Below are 19,244 nucleotides of genomic sequence, written 5' to 3'. Positions count from 1 at the left end.
TTTTTCTGATTCCTGTTTAATAATCTGGAATTTTTTATTGTAATTTTTAGACAATAGTATCTGCAAGCAGGTTTGCCACGTCCTCTTTTTTAGTTATTTTATTATTGTTTATACAAAGGTGGTTGACAGGGGAACTGGTGTTTTTTCCTGATATTTTCTGAATCATATTCCATACAGTTTTATCTTTGTTGTTATTATTGATTTTGGACACAAAATTCTTTCATAATTTTCTTTTGGCTTCTTTTATTGTTCGGCGTGCTTTAGCTTTGCATATTTTAAAGTTGTTTAAATTCTGAGTAGTTGGTTGATTGTTGAATTTTCTTAATGTAGCACGCCGTAGCCTGATAGCTTTTTTACAGTCATTATTAAACCAGGGACGATTATACTTGGTTGATGATTTTGTTTTAGGAATGCAGTCTTCTGCTATTGAGATAATGGTATCTGTAAAGTGAGTGATTGGGTTTTTCTGATGTTTTCTAGGTAGGAGTTTGTGTTTGCATAATGATTTTAATTTATTCCAGTTAGTTTTTTTAAGATTCCAGCGAGGAATTTTTGAGGTTATTTCAGGACCAAAGTGTTCTAATGTTATTGGGAAGTGGTCACTTCCACAGGTATCCACATGCACTGTCCAGTTGTAATCTATAAAGATACTAGGATCATTTATAGAGAGGTCAATTGCTGAGAACGAGTTTGTAGTGGAGTGAATAAAGGTTGTTTTTTTTTATTATTATATATGCATAGGTTGTTGTTGTTGTTGATAATATTTTCTATAGTGATTCCTTTTCCGCCTGTGCTATTAAAATCGCCAAATAATAAGAAAGGGCGAGGGAGTTGGTTGATGAGTTTTTCTATTTCAGTTTCATCTATGAGGTTGTTTGGAGGTAGGTAGATGGAGCAGATTGTAACCGTTCTATGTAGGGTAGCTGTGACAGCAATTGCCTGTAAGTTATTTTGTAGATTTATTTGGCGTTGTGCTGTGGTTTTGTTAATGAGAATGGATTTTCTCCAGAAGCTCTATTTGGGTTATCTATTGTGTGGTTGTATTCAGTAAAGCTATGGAGATTGATATTTGCAGATGGTTTTAAAAAGGTTTCTTGTGAGCATATTATTCTGGGCATAGATCGGGTATTAGTAGAAGTAATTTATTCTGGTTGGTTTTTATACCTCTGCAATTCCATTGGATTATTTTGTTGGCCATAGTTTAAATTTTATGTATTGGATTTCCTTTTGTCTTGAGAATAGGGGTGTTTTCGTTTTTTTTGTTTTGTTTAGGGGGGGGGAGGTTCTGTCTTCTATTTCCATTGTTTCCATGGCGGTTTTACATTTATTTTGATCTGTAGTTCTTGTATTTGAGTCATTGGACTGTTTCATGTGCGTTTGTGTATTTATGAGCCTTTTGTCGTTGGTGGATTTGGTTTCTGTTTCCATGGCTTCTGGTTCTTTACGTTCAATTGGTTTGTTAGTTTTTATGCTTGATTTATCTCTGGTTTTAGATGTTGAGCGAGATTGTGGTTTCGTTTTTGTGGGGCTGTTTTTCTTTGAGGAATTTTTACCATTTATTGTTCTTGTTTGTTTGGATGTTTTTGTAGAGTCTTTGTTTTCTTGCTTGTTGTTATCTGTTTTTATATTAGAACTTTTGTGGGGGATTGAAGGATTCTCCTTATTGTTGGTATTCTGTGCCTCACAGTTCTTGATCTCCAATGCCTTAAAGCGAGGAATTTGTGGGTTTATTTTTAGTTTTTGTTTAGTTAAGTCTGGTTCTGTATTTGGGGGGAGGGGGGATTGTTTCTGGTTTGAATCATTTCTGGGTGTTGTAGTAGGCATTATTTGATTCATATTGATTTCTTTTAGGGTCTTTTTTAGGATTTCAATTAGATCTTTGAGTTCTATTATTAATTTGTTGAGGGAATCTTGGTAGTGTGTTTGGTTTGTTTTTTTGTGTGGTTTCTGCATAGGTGATTGTTTTTATGGCGATTTCAGCATAAGTGTTTGTTTTTTTTTAAGTGAATTTACAATTTTCCTTGCTTCTGGGAAGGAGATGTTTTCCTTGTATTTCACTTCCACAACTTCCTTCTTTTTATTCTAAAATTTTGTAAGTTTTAGAATGTGGTTTTCATAACAGTTTGGACTTTTATTTCATTTGGGCATTCGTCTTCTGTATGATTTAGTTCCTTGCTGCTACATTTCCCACGTATCCTGTACCCTCTACAGGTTTTTTTATGATGCCCAAATTTGTGGCACTTAAAGCATCTTAGAAGGGCTGGAATATATGGTTCAACTTTTCCAATTATGTATCCGATTTTAATTTTCTGTGGGATTGTGGGGGTATTAAAAGTCAAGATGTACATATTTGTGGGTATGGTTTGGCCATTTCTTTTGATATTAATTCGGGTGTGGTCAATTACCCCTTGTTTTTTTAAAGGCTGTTTTGATTTTGTCGGATGTTGCCAAGGTTAGTTCCTGGCTTCTTACGATGCCTTTTGACGCGTTTAATTTTTCATGGGCGGATACCCTACATAGATAAGTGTGTAATTCTTTCATTTTTAAGAGATTTTGAGCATATTTATAACTATCTATTTCAATCAGAAGATTGCCATTTTTCATTTTTTTTTTACCGTTTTTGGCATGCATATTTGTGAAGTAACTAGTCGAGGTAAGGGCTGAAGTGATATGTTGCAAGGTTACAACTTTTTTTTTCCCCAGGTCATGGACTGCTCAACCACCAGGCTCCCGTCCCCAAGACATTATGGGTTGCTACTTATGGCCAACAGGTAGCCCCATTGAGGGACTTTTATCCTCTGCAGGGGGGTAGTCGGCATACTTTGATGCCCCACCAACAGACCCTATTAACATCTAGTCAAGTGAAAAAAAAAAAAAAAAAAGACTTTATACTTCAAGTTGTTTATTTCTTTAAATATTTTATTCATGGATTTTAATTTGGTTGTTTTTAATTACTTCCTTTAAAGCTTGCTTTGGTGTTCTTGTACTGGATTTTGTTTTCATTCACGGTAGAACATGAATGAGTTTTGCAAAGGGAAAGGGTTATAGTATTATTGTTTGGTATATTTTAAATTAGAAAGCCAGTAGGAAAGTGGGGGTGTAGAAAAAAAGAGGGTGGGGAGACTGTTGTTTTTGGTTTTGTAGAACATAATTAAGTTTTACAAAAGAGAATAGTAAAACAAAAAGGAACATCAATGTAGGTGCATTTCGTCTCAGGAAGCCAATAGACAGCCTGATCTGGTAGCACCAGGGAACTAATAAGGATGGATTTGAGAAGAGAAATAAATAAATATCTAGTCAACGGTTAGATTGGAAATCAATTTCTAAAAGCCATCCAACACATGTCAATATGTAAAACTCAATGCTAAACCAAATAGTACGATGACAAAAAAAATAGCCACAATGGCTGATGAAAAGAAATTAAAAGTAAAAGAGAAGAGCAGGGTTCGATTAAAATAGGATTTTGGCTCTTGTTTGAAAATCGAAAAATTGAATTTCAATTAAAACTAATGGTATTTACTCAATTTCAATTGTTGTGCTGAAATTAATAAAATATCCAAAAGTTAAAAAAAATAATACAGTAAAAAATTAATTAATCATGAAAATAGTTTTCATAAAAATTTAAGGTATACTTAAATAATAAACAGATCCCAAACTATGAGCTGCTTCCCTTGTTTAAGTTAGATTTAAGAAAATAATAATGGCAGATCAATGAATCGTGAAATCATGAAAGTATATTTTTTATGTAATAATGCAGTAATATGTTCCTACTTATAACATGAAAGTTAATTAGATAACATTGTTTTTAGTTGAAATTGGCATAAAATTAAGCAGATGACATTAGTTTTTTTAATGGAAATTCAGTTTTGTAACTTTAGATTTTCATTCTTATTTCGAACATGCAACAGATTTTTTTTTTGTTAGAGAAGATTTCTTTTTAAAAATATTTCAATAACTCACGTTGATAAATGCTCTTTTCCATAACTGGCACGGTTCAACTTGAATCTTTTGTGCTGTAATGGAAAAGTTTTGAAATTTTTTATTAGTAAAACAAAAAAACAAAATATAGTAAATAAAAAAAACTCAATAAAAACAAAAGAAAAAAGATTATAATCATAAATATTAAAAATAGTAATAAATTAAATGATAATGAAAATTAAAAATGGTGCTTGTTCTTTATAATAGTGAAATTTGAAAATCGAAATTTGAATTTTAAGTAAAACCAATGGTGTCTACTTAATTGTCATGTTGCCATAATGAACATATCTGAAAATTACGATAATCGATAATTAATTATTAATAAAAATAGTTTTTGAAGAGAATTAGTGAAAATTGAGTTTTGCAAAAAAAAAAAAAAAAGAAACTGAAGAATTTGAACCGTAACAAGAGGTAAATATTTTCTGAAAACTTTGAAAATTTTATGCTCCTTTAACAAAACTCAATTTTCTCTAATTGACTTTGAAATATATTTTCATTAATAATTAATTTTCTACCAAATTGTTTTTCGTAATTTTTGGATATGTTCATCAATGTGACATGACGATTAAGTAGTTACCATCGATTTTACTTGAAATTCAATATTTCAATTTTCAAATTTTGCTATTATAATGGAGAAGCACCTAAATAATAAAAATGAATAATAAAATTACCACCACTACCTTATTCAATGCTAGCTGTCCCGACTTGATGTTGCCCCTGAATACAATGAAGTAATTTTAGTTTTTAATTTTTGTTTATTTGCACATTTTTAACTTTGAAAAAAGATATGCCATAATTTTAATGGCACTAGGAACACTAGAAGTGTAACTAAAAAGCAGCAGCTAAAAGATGTTTCATTCAAAATATAAAGAGAAAGATCCCAGACTGGAGGAAAGGTAGGAAAGAAAATTTATTTCTTCAAGTGGAAGTTAAATAAAACAAAGAAAACTTTATGTTGACTTACAGGGATACTGTTGGGTACAATTTTACCATTCAGTCGAAGCATTGCTCGATGTGCCATTTCCGGTGTAGATAACTCGACAAAACAATAACCAGCAGGAACTCTAGCAAAAAAAAAAAAAAATACATAAAAATAGATAAATATGTGACACATTAGCTGTACCTACTTGGTGTTGCCCGGAATGCAGTGAAATTATTTTAACTTTTATTGGTTTACACATTTTTCTTTTAAAAAACTTATACAGAAAATAAAATAAAATTTTAGTTACAAAGAAAATAACTATTTTTGGCACTTGTTCAGAAATAGCCCCCCACCTATAAAAAAAACACAAAAAATAAAGAAAATTTTTATGGTGTATGTACCCCTGATGGAATGAAAATATCATATTCCAAAAATCATGTAAACTGAACAAGTAGTTTTATTTTTATAAAGAAAATCATTTTTAAGTGAATTTTTTTTAAATACCCTGCTCCCCATTTTATAAATGGCTGTCTAAAATCTCAATTTGGAGTTATCATCTTTGTTCTTTCAGACTGTTTTTAAGATGGCATCACAAGATTGTCACTTTTTGTTTAGGCATAAAATCTGATTCCTTTATTTAAAAATAAATCTACCTGATCAATTTACATGATTTTTGGTGTATGATATTTCTTTCTATCACGAGTACATACATCATACAGATTTTTTCCATACTTTTGTTTTTTTATAAGGGGTGAATTTTGGCCAACCACCCTATTTTTATATTCTTCAATTAAAAATATGAGTTATTTTCCTTGTTGACTTTGAATTTTTTTTTCTGGTCATAATTAAAGTGTTCCCAAATTACTTGTTGTCTGGGCGGGACTGTATCATTTTTAAAAATTAACTCTATACCAAAGTAAGTTATTATGTTGGCAAAGTAATAACAAATGAAAATTGGCTAGTCAGAATTAAACTTTGATATATCAGCTAAAATAATATGTAGGTCCAACTTTTAGGATCCCACAAAATACTTTTAAATTCATATTATTTGGATTCTTTGGACTACTTTTCTCATTTTTGACTGCTATTTTCACAGCATTTCGATTGATGTAACCTCTGACCTTTTTCAGATGTATCTTGTCAAACTTGGGAATATGCATGGAATTTCAAACAGAACAGAGTAGCATGCTCTTGTTCTGTCAGCCATGCAGACCCATAACGTAGTGGATGTAGTATTTGGTAAAATTCAGTTGTAAGTTACACTCTTCTGGGGGTTAAAAGGTTCAATCTTCGGTGTGGGTCACACTCAAAAATACAATTGCGAATTACTTAGGACTTCTATCCAGTTATAACTGGCAAAGCAAAAACATACTACTCGCATGGATTAAACAAAGGGTTCTGTTTGAAATTCTGTGCAAATTCTTGAGTTTGACATGATACTCCTAAAGAAGGTCAGAGGTTACATCAACTGAAACATTGTCAAAGTAACACTCAAGATAAGAACATTCGTCTGAAGAATCCAAATATGAATAATTAATCATCTCAAAAATACAGAAATATTATCTCTACTTATATATAAAAGCCACTTTGTGTGTGTGTATGTGTTCGTTCTCTATTGACTCTGAAACCACTGGGACGATTTCTTTTTAAATTTCACACAAATGTACTTTAAAGTTTGTATTGGAATGCCTCCAATAAGTATCAAAAATTGATGACTGAAAAAATATGATTAAAGAAGGAACAGTCCAATTTTGACCAAAGTTAATGCCTTTATAGAGCCTCACATCACAAGAAAAAGAATAGGTTCTTTGATAAACCAGGGTCACATACAAAATGAATGTTTTCTATTTAGAGCAACATTTAAACCATGATATGTGACTCCCAATGAAGTGCAGTGAGTCTCCAACTAAAGCAGGAAATCAATCGATTTGATTGAAAAATGGGTCATTTCATAGCTTTTGATGACAATAAAAGTATTGAAAATATGAAACATTCATTAATCCTCATTTAATCTCAAGCAACACCGGGTCTCCCTACTAGTACCTTTATATGTTAGATATCAAGTTAAATAAAAAATAGAACAAATCTAGACCGAGCCAATTTTTATGTTTGTTCTAATCCAGCATGCCCCTTTATGGGAATCTGGATTGTCCACATTAAAAACTGACCGTGTGTCTAAATTAGCTCCTGTGGGGATGCAAGTTAATAGAAACAAATAAGCATATCTATTTATATAAGATGTTTTCATCATCAGCAGCAAACTTGAGGTGAATTGATGGAGAAGAATGGGAGGACTTAAGATGCAAACCATCTACAAGCATCTTAGACCAACTGCCTCTATCTCCTTTTTGGAGATGTCAAAAAATTCTGTATTTGGAAATGTCTGACACAGCTTTCTGCCATGGATGAAGAAAAAAAACAAAAAAACTTGCATATAAAAAGTTTCTTTTCTCATGACATTTTGTTTACCAAGTCTGGCTCTGATACAGAATTCCCCCTACAGTAAGAAACAAAAATCTGTATGATGTATGTACCTAAGATGAAACACAAATATCATATTTAAAAAATCACACAAATTGATCAAGTAGTTTAATTGTTATAAAGATAAATAATGGGGATTCATAGACATTACCAATATAAATCTAGTAAATATCAATTATTGTTGAGTTATTCCCCTTTGTTTCTTGACATTTTTTTTTCTCAAACAGTCACTCTTTGGATATGCATAAAATTTGATTTTTTTTATTTAAATCACATAAACTGATCAAATAGTTCAGTTTTTAAATAAGTAAATCAAATTTTGTTAGTATCCATGAAATGATTATCTCGACTGATATTTCGAAAAAAAATAACGTCAAGAAACAAAATGGGACAACTCCAAAATAATTCTTCATAAAAATAAAACTATTTGATCAGTTTATGTGATTTTCAGAATATGATATTTTCGTTTTGTTACGGGTATGTACATCGTGTAGATTTTTCTTTATTGTTCTTTTTTAATTTAGGGGGAATTCTGGGCAAGAACCCCGATATTTTCCACTTTTGCACAAACGAACATGCAGGCAACTAGAGACCTCTTTGGTGTTTTTAGTTCTCTTCCACTGCAAGAACTTAGGCACCAGGGTCGGAAAGTGGGATTGAGAAGTCAGCACTCCAGTGGAGTGGTACTCTGACCTGCAGAAAAACGAGTGGTACTCTGACCTGCAGAAAAACAAAAAAAATAAAGAAAATTTTTATGGTGTATGTACCCCTGATGGAATGAAAATATCATATTCCAAAAATCATGTAATCGGCATTCCCCAGTAAGGGCGCCCCAGGCGATTAGCAATAAACTAACCCCTTCTCAAAGGGCAAGGCATGAGAGGATGGACCTCCTAGAACTGTACAAACTCCCACTGCAAAATCAGGACCAAATCATCACAGGAATGGTCTAATCTCTTAATTTTGGGGGTCAAGGATAAAAATCCCTTCCTCTTTTAAAAATAAACTTTTGCCACACAAACAATAGTAGATAAGACATTTTGTTTTTAAATTATACTTACCCGGTTTTCTTTTTTCTGATGATCTTAACATTGACAACAGTTTCTCCGTAATAATTGAAAGCCTGACTGATGAACTCATCATCCATGTAGTACTCCAACTGGAAAAATAAGCAAGAAAAATTTTATTAAACAATGACAATTTTTGGTGCTGATGCACTTTAATTCAATTTCAAATAAATGCATTTTAAAAACGCTATCATGTACTTATGTGTGATGTCGAAATTAGTAAAAAAAATTTTAAATTGATTGAGTAGAAAAATAATTACAAGTAGAAATAAAATTTATTGAAATGTACTGAAAACAAGGGACATAATTATTTTGTGAACAATCATAGATTGCAATTACCTCCCCTGGATTTTTAGAGCTCTTCAATAACAATAGCTTCTTCTAAATAGTTTCTTCCCTCGTACTGTTAGATTTTGGAATTCCCTCCCAATTACCTGCTTTCCTAACTGTACTGACATACAGAAGTTTAAATTTAATGTAAATCGACACCGGCTCATCTCTGTTAAGCATGGTCCCAAATAGTAGTCCCTTACGTTCAAATTGCAATCTGCTTTGTTTGAGGTGAATATAACTAAAATTGATCATGTAGAAAAATAATTACAACTAAAAACAAAATTTATCAAATTATACAGTTTAATCATAACTGTCAATGAAGAGTTCCTTAAATCCAGTGGAGGTAACTGCAATCTATGATTTTAAAAAAATAATTATCTGCCTTGTTTTCAATTAAAATTCACCTTTTCAAAATTGAAAATAGATGGTCATCCGAGGAGTCTCAAACAGTTTAATTTTTGCTTTTTGAACGAATATCAAGACTCCCTAAATGATCACCTCTGTTGTCCATTTTTTTCTTGTCCTAACTTAAGAATTAGTACTTGTATTTCAAACTAAATAAACGCTTTAAAATAAGTCAAAACACACAAAAAACTCATCAGGTAGGTAGAAGAGTAACTTATCTTGCCTTTGCCAACATTTATTTGTTATATATTTGTTTTGGTGCTTCTTCAGGATAAGAATGAAAATCAGAATACTGAATTTCAATTAACACCAATGATATCTATTGAATTGTCATATCGAAATTAGTAAAATATCCAAAAATTACGAAAAATGATAAAGTAAAAAATTATTAATGCAAATATTTTTCGAAGAATTCCAAGTTATACTTAAATAATAAACAAGAGAGATAACTGCAGTGTGTCTTGTTATATTTTCTCCCAAAATAATGGCAGGTGAATGAATAGTGAAACCGTGAAAGTACATGCTTTATGTCATCAATTTCAACATGACATTTAAGTAGATAACATTGTTTTTGACACTTTTGTGCTTATTAAAAAAATTGATGCCTTGGATTTTTATAAAACTTTCTGAAAAATTCTAACTAACTGATTTCTATATAATTTCGTTTGTCTATACTCTGCGATAACTCTTGGGGTGTGCTAATAAAAACACTCCATTTTTGGGACCATTTTACCATATTTGTCCAAAATTTTCTGTGTATGTCTATTTAGCAGTTTTGCATGGTGTTGAACTCAAATTTCAATATGTTAAGGCGTTGGGAACTTTTGGGGTTAAATGGGGGTGGGGGCAAATGATAGACCTAGTCATTCCTTTTTTTGCATGGTGCAAAACTCAAATTTACGTATGTTAAGGCCTAAAACTGCACCATTTGTTCATTTTCACCAGGATTTGATGTCTCCTGGGGATTTGGGGGTTTAATGGGGAGGTGGGGTCAAATGTTGAACTTAGTCATTTTTTATGCCTTGTTCACTGTGCACTCACAGGGGATCATGCATGCTTCACTTGTTTTATGGAAATTCAGTTTAGCAACTTTCGATTTTCGTTTTCATTCTGAAGAAGCACCTTTGTTTTTTGGACATTTTTTTTTGTTTTGTTGTCTATACTGCAAAATGCCTAAATGGCTTTCGAAATAATAACGTTATTTTAGCATGGTCTGTATTCTTCATAAATATTTTTTTTTACTTCTGCAAACAATTTGTGTAATTTTTCTTGATTGTCTAGAAGAAGTCATGACCCTGTAGACATGGTTGGCAGAATAAAAACAATTTATTTCGACCAAAATTCTATACATTAAAAAAATGCACTCGAAGGAGATTGGTGGTTATATTAGTCAAAATATTGTGCATTTAACAAACCAATATGAAACATAGGAGTTATCAAAAAAAAAATTAAAATTATCAAATCCTCAAACATAAAAATAAATTATTATTATTATTTGGATTCTCAAGACTATTATTCTCATGTGGGGTGTACTTTTCTCAATGTTTCAGTCGATGTAACCTCCGACCTTCTTCAGGTGTTATCTTGCCGAATTTGGGTTCTTGTGAAATTTTTGGAAATCATTGACAAATTGAAAAAAAACAAACCAAATGGTTACTATAGGTAAATATGCAAAAAGAAGAGTTCTCAGAGGAGCTTCAAAATATAAATAAAACGCCTGTAAACAATGTGCCACCAAGCGTCTCTAGTTTTGGTTTGTGTTTGTATGACAAAGGTTTGATTTGATCTTCGGGTTGAATTCAAGGTTCATATATACATCCTTACCAAGTGAAACACTCAATCCTGTTGGGAAAACGCCATCACCTGACAAAACTCATTATTAATGAAGCGCATCTGAATCCTTGCCATTTGCGCAAAAACTTGGCCAAGTGGAGGTTAATGGGGTTCTGTGTTCCCCAAGGGAAACGGTCTGTAAAGGCTTGTTCTGTGTATAAAAGGATGAATTCTTTACTTTTTGAAGCGCAAACAGGCTGTTAGTTGTCTGTGCACAGAGTTAATTTTGTTTGTACTTCTTGCAAGTTGGGGTAGATTTTACTGGTCATTATTAATGGAGAAGAAGCCAAAATGTACGAGGGGCGTGCAAAAAGTAGTGCCCCTGACCCACTTCTAGTTGTCTGATCTAGCTGAAATTTTGCATGTGCAATGATTTATATCTCTACGGGTTATGTCGCAAATTACAGCTCTGAACTAATTGTGGTTTCTGTTTTACAGGTGTTTGAACTGAGTCAGGTGTGAAATGGAGCCTGTTGAATGTCGAGCAGTGATCCGGTTTTTGTATTTGAAAGGACGCACACCACAGGAGACTTGATAAAATGAAAGAAACTTATGGTGATAATGCCCCATCATATGACCTTGTAAAACGCTGGCATCGTGAATTCAAACATGGCTGGAAGTCTGTGGAAACAGCTCCCAGACCTGGTCGCCTCCCTTCTGTCATTGATGAGGCATTTGTCCGTCAAGTTGAGGCCACCATTTTGGAAGATCGGCGTGTGGGTATGAAATGCCCCATCCTCCCTACTCTCCTGACCTTGCACCCTCTGACTTGCACCTCTTCCCAGCCATGAAGTTGTTTTTGAAAGGAAAGCGTTTCCCAGATGATGCAGCCTTGATTTCTGAAGTCACATCGTGGTTGGAGGACCAACCTGGGGTGTTTTACAAAAACGGTTTCCAGAGCTGCATCAAATGATGGGAGAAATGCATATCTCTGGGTGGTTCCTATGTAGAGAAAGACTAATAACTGTGCCAAGTTTCGTTGCTCCACTGCTATGGGAAGTGGGTCAGGGCATTACTTATTGCACGCCCCTCGTACATGCTATTGTTTACTTGTATGAGTCTCCGAGCAATGCACTTGGAATTACTGCCCTTTATAGGTACTCAGTCATTTTTATAGGTACTCAGTCATTTTTACTAGCCTTTGTCGGATTCATGAATTTGTTCGGTATGCCCACATGTTTATTCGGATAATGCCAAGACTTTCTTGGCAGCAGAAATAGTCTTATCAGAAGTATTTGTTTCCAATGAATTCAAGGAAGATTTCTAATTGACGTCTTTTACTCATGTCACCATTCCTGTTTATTCCACCTAGCATGGAGGTGCATAGGAATGAATGATCCAGATGGTTAAACAGGGTTTTAAAAAGTTAATTGGATAAAAGAAACCGGAATATTTTGATTTCCTAACTACCGTTTCAGATGTGGAGAAAGCTATTAACGACAAACCACTCATTTATATTGCTTCAACAGAGATCTAGATATTTTGATCCCAAATCAATGTTTGCAAACTGCTTATAACCCATGTTTATTGTTGGAAAACCATGAAATTGATGATATGTCCCGATCCTCCAAGAAGGATCAAATTGCTGGAATTTTTTTCAATTAAGAGAGGACTTTGTGGAGAAATTTTGCATAGTTAGGCAAAATGACTATCTCCTTTTCCGGAGAAAAAAAGAAAGAAATATGATCAGTCATTGTACTGAGAAAATATCAGTCAGTGATATTGTTTTGGTGAAGTCGTGAAACCTGACCAGGTCATTCTTGAGTCTTGGTAGAGTTCTTTGTCTCTTTCGTGGGAAGAATGGACGAGTTCGTTTTCACTGTATATTAAGAGATGGTTGTGAGTAAATCCATTTGTATCCCTTAGAAATTAGGGAAGTTTCTTCTACACATCATGCAGAGATTGAATTTGAGGAAGAGGGAGAGGACCTTGTTTTTGTCCTAACTATTCTGTTAGAAACGACGATTCTTCACCAATATGTTGTGATGAATGCAACAGATGGTATCACTTTGACTGAATGGGAGTCTCTGAGGAAGAGACTTGTGGAGATTGGCTTTGCCCAGATTGTAAGGCTCAAGGCTCTTCTCTCTTGCTAATGTTGATATGTCAAGCATCTGTATCTAAAGCTTCTCCTGTCTCATTTAGAGTAAAGAGAAGACATACCTTGAGACTAAAAAATAAAAACAATTATCAATTCTTTAATTCTTATATAAACTTGAGTTAAAGCATAATAAAACAATTATTCTTGATTTTATAGATAAAAAATATATATATAGATAATGTTACACATTATCTATATATATATAAAAGTGAAATTGTTTGTGTGTGTACATTTCCCTCCCAAACTACTCCAATTTTCAGTCTAAAGACTCAGGATTTGACATAAGGGGTATTGAGATTTCGGAAAATCTTTCTAATCGGTTTTTGGTCAGAAACTTGGTTGTCAAGGGGTCAAAGTTCAACAATTTGACCTTTGAAAACTCTACCAAACTCCTGTCAATTTTGAGTCTAAACACCTGAAATTTTAGATGTAGGTTACTTGGACATGGATCAAACTTTTTAATTTAATTTGAGCTCAAAACAATAAATGTTAAAGGGTCTAAATTGGGATCAAAGTTTAAAACAATTTTACTTCTGCTGTCTCTACCGAATTACTCAGCCAATTTTTGGTCTAAACATTTGAAATTTTACATAAAGTGTATGGACAAGCTTTTTAATCAGTTTTTGGGTGAAAATTTGGCTGCTAAGAGGTCAAAGTTGAAAGAATTGACCTTTGCAAACTCTACCAAACTCCTCTGTCAATTTTGGGTCTAAATACTTGAAATTTTAGATGTAAGTTACCAGGACATGAGTCAAACTTTTTAATATATATATAGATATGCATATAAAGTTATGACCAGTACATAGGGCCCAAGCAAAGCCGGGCTGAACTGCTAGTATATGTAAAACGTGTAGTATTCTTTGCTCTAGTAGCATCAGTTAAGTTAAAACATTAATTACAATAAAAAGGAAAACCTTTTAAAAGGGCTCAAATTTAACTTGAAGAATTGACAGATACAGAGACATCTTGTACAAGTATAGAAAAAAGTAATGAACATTTATTACTTTTTATGCTCCTCTTTGAGGAGTGTGTTGAAAGTCACAAATGCCTATGGCACTTCCGCTATTGCATTTTTGGCGTCGTATTCTGACATGAACTATATTGAACTTTCTACTTTACAGCAAAGTGTAATTTGCTATCCCATTCTTGATTTGTCTTGGTCAAGGAGGATGGATTACTTGCAGCCCATTGGCATGCAAAAGTGCATCGCTTTCGCAAGTACAGACAGAATCGAGAAATCGGTTCAAGCTAAGTGACTTAGTGTTTGCGAATTTCGTATCCTTTAGAGTTTATCTCTTTTCTGAATTTTCTTCACACTAGATAGCTGTTTTGGTGGAGGGTTTCTCTTCAACTATCCATCTCCTTTTGATATGCACTGCTGTTACTACATATTGCTTTTGCTTAGTGTTGTAGGCAACGAATGGTTCCTTTCTTTACACTATATGGATGGTGGGAGTTGAAGTTTAGGTGCTGTCCAGAAACATTTCCAAATTTGACGATACACCTGAAGAAGTTTGGAGGTTAATTCGACAGAAACATTGTGAAAGTGACTTAAGATGAGAACAGTAGTTCAAAATATCCAAATAATCCACATCTGAAAAATTCAGAACTGTAAAAATAAAGTTTTGTTAACTCATATTTGATCATAATAGAATCTCGTTTGTTCATTTTAGTTAAGTTCTGTTCCAGTTATTTTGTAATTTAGATATTGTTTCTTAATTCTATTTTTGCATTATGCTTACCCCCAACTTACCATTTTTTTTTTAATACCCCCCCCAAACAAGGCATATTGCCACTGGATGTAAGGGCTAATTTTTGAGATTGTATCTAGCAAGGAACTCTGGGGAGTTGAACAGCAAGATGTTTGTACACATTAAATGTAAACTTCTGCAGGTTAGGACAGTCAGGGAAGCAAGAAACATGGAGGGGAAAAATATATATTGGATTACATTCAAAACCACTATTGTGAAAACTGAAACAAAAACAGTGTTTGTGTCATTATTAAAAATAAGTTGTTTTGAATGAATTTCCAACTGGAAGAATTCTATTTTCTGTAATAAAATAATTTAATGTAATTGTCATCTGTTTTTAAATTTTTAGATACTTATTTAGAACTAGCTTGGGTGCCCGGTGTTACTCGGGTGTTTGGAGGTGTGTGTTGAGGAACAGAAAAAAATATAGTGGTAGTAGGCAGGCAGGTTCAAACCCATACCACAAAGGAGGAAAAGAATGTGAAAAAAAAAAAAAAAAGTGCCGTCTTTGCCGTTTTGTCCATCACTGAACCGGAAGTGGTGAAGGTTAAAATTAAGGCTAGTCAATCGAAAAGAGGGGATGACTTTCGAAAATATTGGTGAAAAAAGCGACCCCTCCTTGTAGAAAGCTGCACAGTTGAGGGTGAAAGAATTAATGTTTTTAGCCAATTTTTCAATATTTGGCGCCCGAAGGATACCGATCTTGTAAAAATCTGTCACTTCTGTCAAAAGTTTTAGGCAGACATACAAACATACATACATTTAAACAGATAGGTGAGATTTATATTATAGATTACATTTATTTTTAAAAAATACAGACAGATCTTTATGGTGTACATACTGGTCACGGAACAATGATGTTAGATTCCAATAATCATCTAAATTGATAAAATAGTTGTTTTTTTTTAAACTAAGAAAATAAAAATTTATGATTTTTAGCGATTCTAATACTAAATATATTCACTATTACACTGAATTTGATCTTAATACTTCAAATGGAGTTGTCTTACCCATATTTATGCTATATCAAAAACATGGTAAACCAAAAAATCACTATGTCTAGCTTAGTCATAACATTTGACTTTCTTAGTTAACAAAAAAAAAAATATTTGATCGATCTATGTGATTTTTGGAATATGATATGGTCATGGTTTGCCAGCTAACCACTCTTATGTCTTAAACAAAAGCACGCCACCGGCTGAAACAGACATGAAACCAGACAGTCGCAGAAATATGCCACGGTCACATGTACTAAAAATAGCAACGACTGTTTTCAAACAACAAAGAGAAAACACAAAACCTTCATCTTTCACAAACTAAACAAAAACAAAGGACTATTATTTCAAACCTAGATAAAAATAAATACAGTTAATAAACACCAAAGACACTTTTAACTGTAAGTAATATGGTGTGAAATTAATTATAGTCATTTGTTGTTTAGCGACACCATCATTGGTCATAGAGTTTGTATCACAAATAGCTTTTCATAAAGCTAGCGGTTTTCACAGCAAATCTTCAGTTCAGTTCGGGAGCTAAGAGCATTCCTATCGCGACTTGATGAGAGTCAAGTTTGCATTATCGCCGTGGGAACCAGGGGCAGCAGAATGTGATACACACTCCACTCTCTATTGCTGCCTTCCTCCCAGTCTGGCCTTCCCGTTCCTGAATTACTGAACCAATTTCAACTCCCGCTAGCTTACTGCTCTGGTTTCCAGCTCATTCCTGCAGAGTGCAGACTGCAGCTCCCAGCGACTCCAACTAACTCTTGCAGCTCCCAGCTTACTTCTGCTGCTTTCAGCGACTTCAATTTACTCCTGCAGTGCCTCCAGCTTACTCCAATTGCTCCCCAGCTCCACTGACGTCCAGCTACATGTTCCGGTGCCCACTACTGACGCCCAGCTATCCATACTAGTGCCCATTTATATCCAGTTACCCGTACCAGTGGTTCAGTTACCTACTTCAGTTCTCACCAATGTCCAGCTACCTACTACAGAGGTCACTAGCTTACTCTTGCAGCGACTCCAATTGCTCTCCAGCTTATTTCTGCGGCTTCGAGTGACTCCAACTTACTCCTGCAGTCCTGCACCACCTCTAGCGGCTCCCCAGCTCTACTGACATTCAGCTACCATACCAGTGCTCACTGATGTCAGACTACTAGTTCCTATCTCAAGGCACAAGAATCTTAACCCCAAAAGGCGCCTGTCTTGCTTCAGCTGATCCTATATTCATTGCCGTACATTTTACCCTTTTTTTTTTTTTTTGAGTAAAAATAAAGCACGATACACATGTTTGTCATCTTTCTTTGCTTTATGTCAACCTTATTAGTTGTAAAGTCGATTGGTACCTTCACACAGCCTTTCGACGCCCTCTGCAACAATGTTGTCGTTCCGTGACGAGTATGTGAATCAAAGATTTTTCTGTATTTTTTTTTTTTTAATAAGTGCAATTCTAAATAAGTATCATTTTTTTAAAATGATATATTTTACTTTTTAGTTTTAAACAAATTTAGCTGAATTAGAATTATGAAAGTGTATTGCGTTATGTTTGTGTACCATTTTAACTGTAAAATAAAAGACTGTTTTAACTCACATCTCCCATCCACAAAGTGGGTGAAGTCGCCGTTCCTGTCATACTGATTTTAAAAAGTTCTTCTGGAAACAGATTTAATATATCTCAAGTAAACAAAATATATATATATATATATATATGTAAACTATAAACAACTTAAAATGATCACAGTTGTTGAAAACTAGATACTCATACGCACACAAAACACGCTGAATGTCAATTGCCGTAAAGTAACACTAACTGTCGTAATACACGGTAGTTTCAATTAAGAAATAAAATAGAGCAAACATTAAATTATCGATTGAATGATTATTAAGATTAAATCATTTATAAATGCAATACAGTTTACATTTTCTATTATTTCTGTTCAGCAGTTACTTGTCGCGAAGTACTGAACGTTTTACGGTAATCCTAGAAGTTCAAATCCACAGCATTTCTTAAAGCCGGTAGAATTTTACAAACTGTCGAAAATTATTAACAAAGGAATTTTTTTTTTATTGAAATTTATGCGAATTTCATAAAAAGAAAGAAACTTTTATAAGAGTAAGTAGGTTGTTTTATTTTATATTCAAATGTAAAACGCATTTTGTTAGTGCTTGCAATAATGTGATTTTGAATATGCACATCTCAAAATGGCGAATTGAACATGTGCTATCGTGCTGAGGAACTATAAAATCTTGTTTTTTTATAGTTAAACGATTTCGTGGCTGTTAAATATACTACATAACTACATTTTTACTGGTAGAACGGTCAAAGTGCCGATGTGTACCAACTAAACACTCGCCTTTCAAAAGTTGATTGTTAGGGGCATTTTTGAATTCCCCATAAAAAAGGTAGGAATCCCGCCCCACTGCAGCAGTTATTTTGCTTACGTCACTAGTTCTGATTTTTTATTTGCCGATTTCCTTCTTTCGAGACATTTTTTACTGTAACTAACGGGGAAAAACCGCGCTATTTTTTTAAAAATTGTATTTCCAAGTTTAATTAAAGTTTTATGATATGTTTTTTTTTTTTTATTCAATTGTAAGGTTAAAGTATAGAATAGTTACAAAACACCTTTCCTTCCCCATGTTGAGAACGGCTTTTTAAATAATAACGTTAATATTTCAGCACGGATCAATAAGTGCATTAGTACCAAAAACGAGAATGTGCCGTATTATTTAATAGTATTTGCAAGTTTTACGGTATTTTAGTTTTATCAAGTTGTTAGATGAAAGAGTTATAAAACACCTTCCCCACGTTAAGATGGGTTTCTAAGTAATAACGTTGATTAAATTGGCCTCCTTCTCAGCCGGGTTTGTATTACTGTATACATAGATTCGAAAAAGTTGTCAAAAAAAAAAAACAAATATATAACAAATGTTATCAAAGGCAAGATAAGTGACTTTTCTACCTAACTAGATATGTTTTTATTTAATGTAACATGTTTATTGAGCTCGAAAAACATCCAGTGTTTACCGATGTATTAGACTATTAAAAATGGCGCCCGACTCTTTCTTTGACACGGTAAGTTTGGGAAAAGGGTGCTAGTGCAGAGAGTGATCCGCGCTATTTTTTTTAAATCGTATTTCCAAGTTTAAAGTTTTATATATATATTTTTTTATTCAATTGTGAGGTTGAAGTATAGAAGATGTACAAAACACCCTCCCCTCCCCATGTTAAGAAAGGCTTTTTAAATAATAACGTTATTATTTACGTCCGGACCACTCTCTGCACTAGTACCGGGAAAAGGAGTTAAAAATTTAAAAAAAAAAAAAAAAGACAAAATACTGTTATAAACTCGCTCAATATGTTACCGTGACATA

At 33.4% G+C, this 19,244-nt stretch overlaps 2 protein-coding genes across 2 annotated transcripts in view; one reads left to right on the top strand and one right to left on the bottom strand.

Moving 5' to 3' along the window:
- The window catches only part of LOC145296770 (tRNA selenocysteine 1-associated protein 1-like), a 42,933-nt gene extending 25,286 nt beyond the window's left edge, over nucleotides 1-17,647 (bottom strand). Inside the window, exons 1-4 of the mRNA XM_080142824.1 lie at nucleotides 17,461-17,647; nucleotides 8,443-8,540; nucleotides 4,943-5,042; nucleotides 3,961-4,013 (exon numbers count right to left, since the gene is read on the bottom strand). Of these exons, the coding sequence (XP_079998950.1) occupies nucleotides 3,961-4,013; nucleotides 4,943-5,042; nucleotides 8,443-8,540; nucleotides 17,461-17,502 (293 nt within the window). The 5' untranslated portion in view covers nucleotides 17,503-17,647. The remainder of the gene's footprint in view (nucleotides 1-3,960; nucleotides 4,014-4,942; nucleotides 5,043-8,442; nucleotides 8,541-17,460) is intronic.
- A 49-nt stretch (nucleotides 17,648-17,696) lies between these two features.
- The window catches only part of LOC145296769 (uncharacterized), a 41,253-nt gene continuing 39,705 nt past the window's right edge, over nucleotides 17,697-19,244 (top strand). Inside the window, exon 1 of the mRNA XM_080142823.1 lies at nucleotides 17,697-17,982. The gene's annotated coding sequence lies outside the window, so the exon portion shown is untranslated. The remainder of the gene's footprint in view (nucleotides 17,983-19,244) is intronic.

The sequence above is a fragment of the Euprymna scolopes genome, chromosome 17 (assembly GCF_053919585.1).
Source record: "Euprymna scolopes isolate OS-2025 chromosome 17, ASM5391958v1, whole genome shotgun sequence".
Lineage (NCBI taxonomy): Eukaryota > Metazoa > Mollusca > Cephalopoda > Sepiida > Sepiolidae > Euprymna > Euprymna scolopes.
This window is presented reverse-complemented; position numbering and strand designations above follow the sequence as displayed.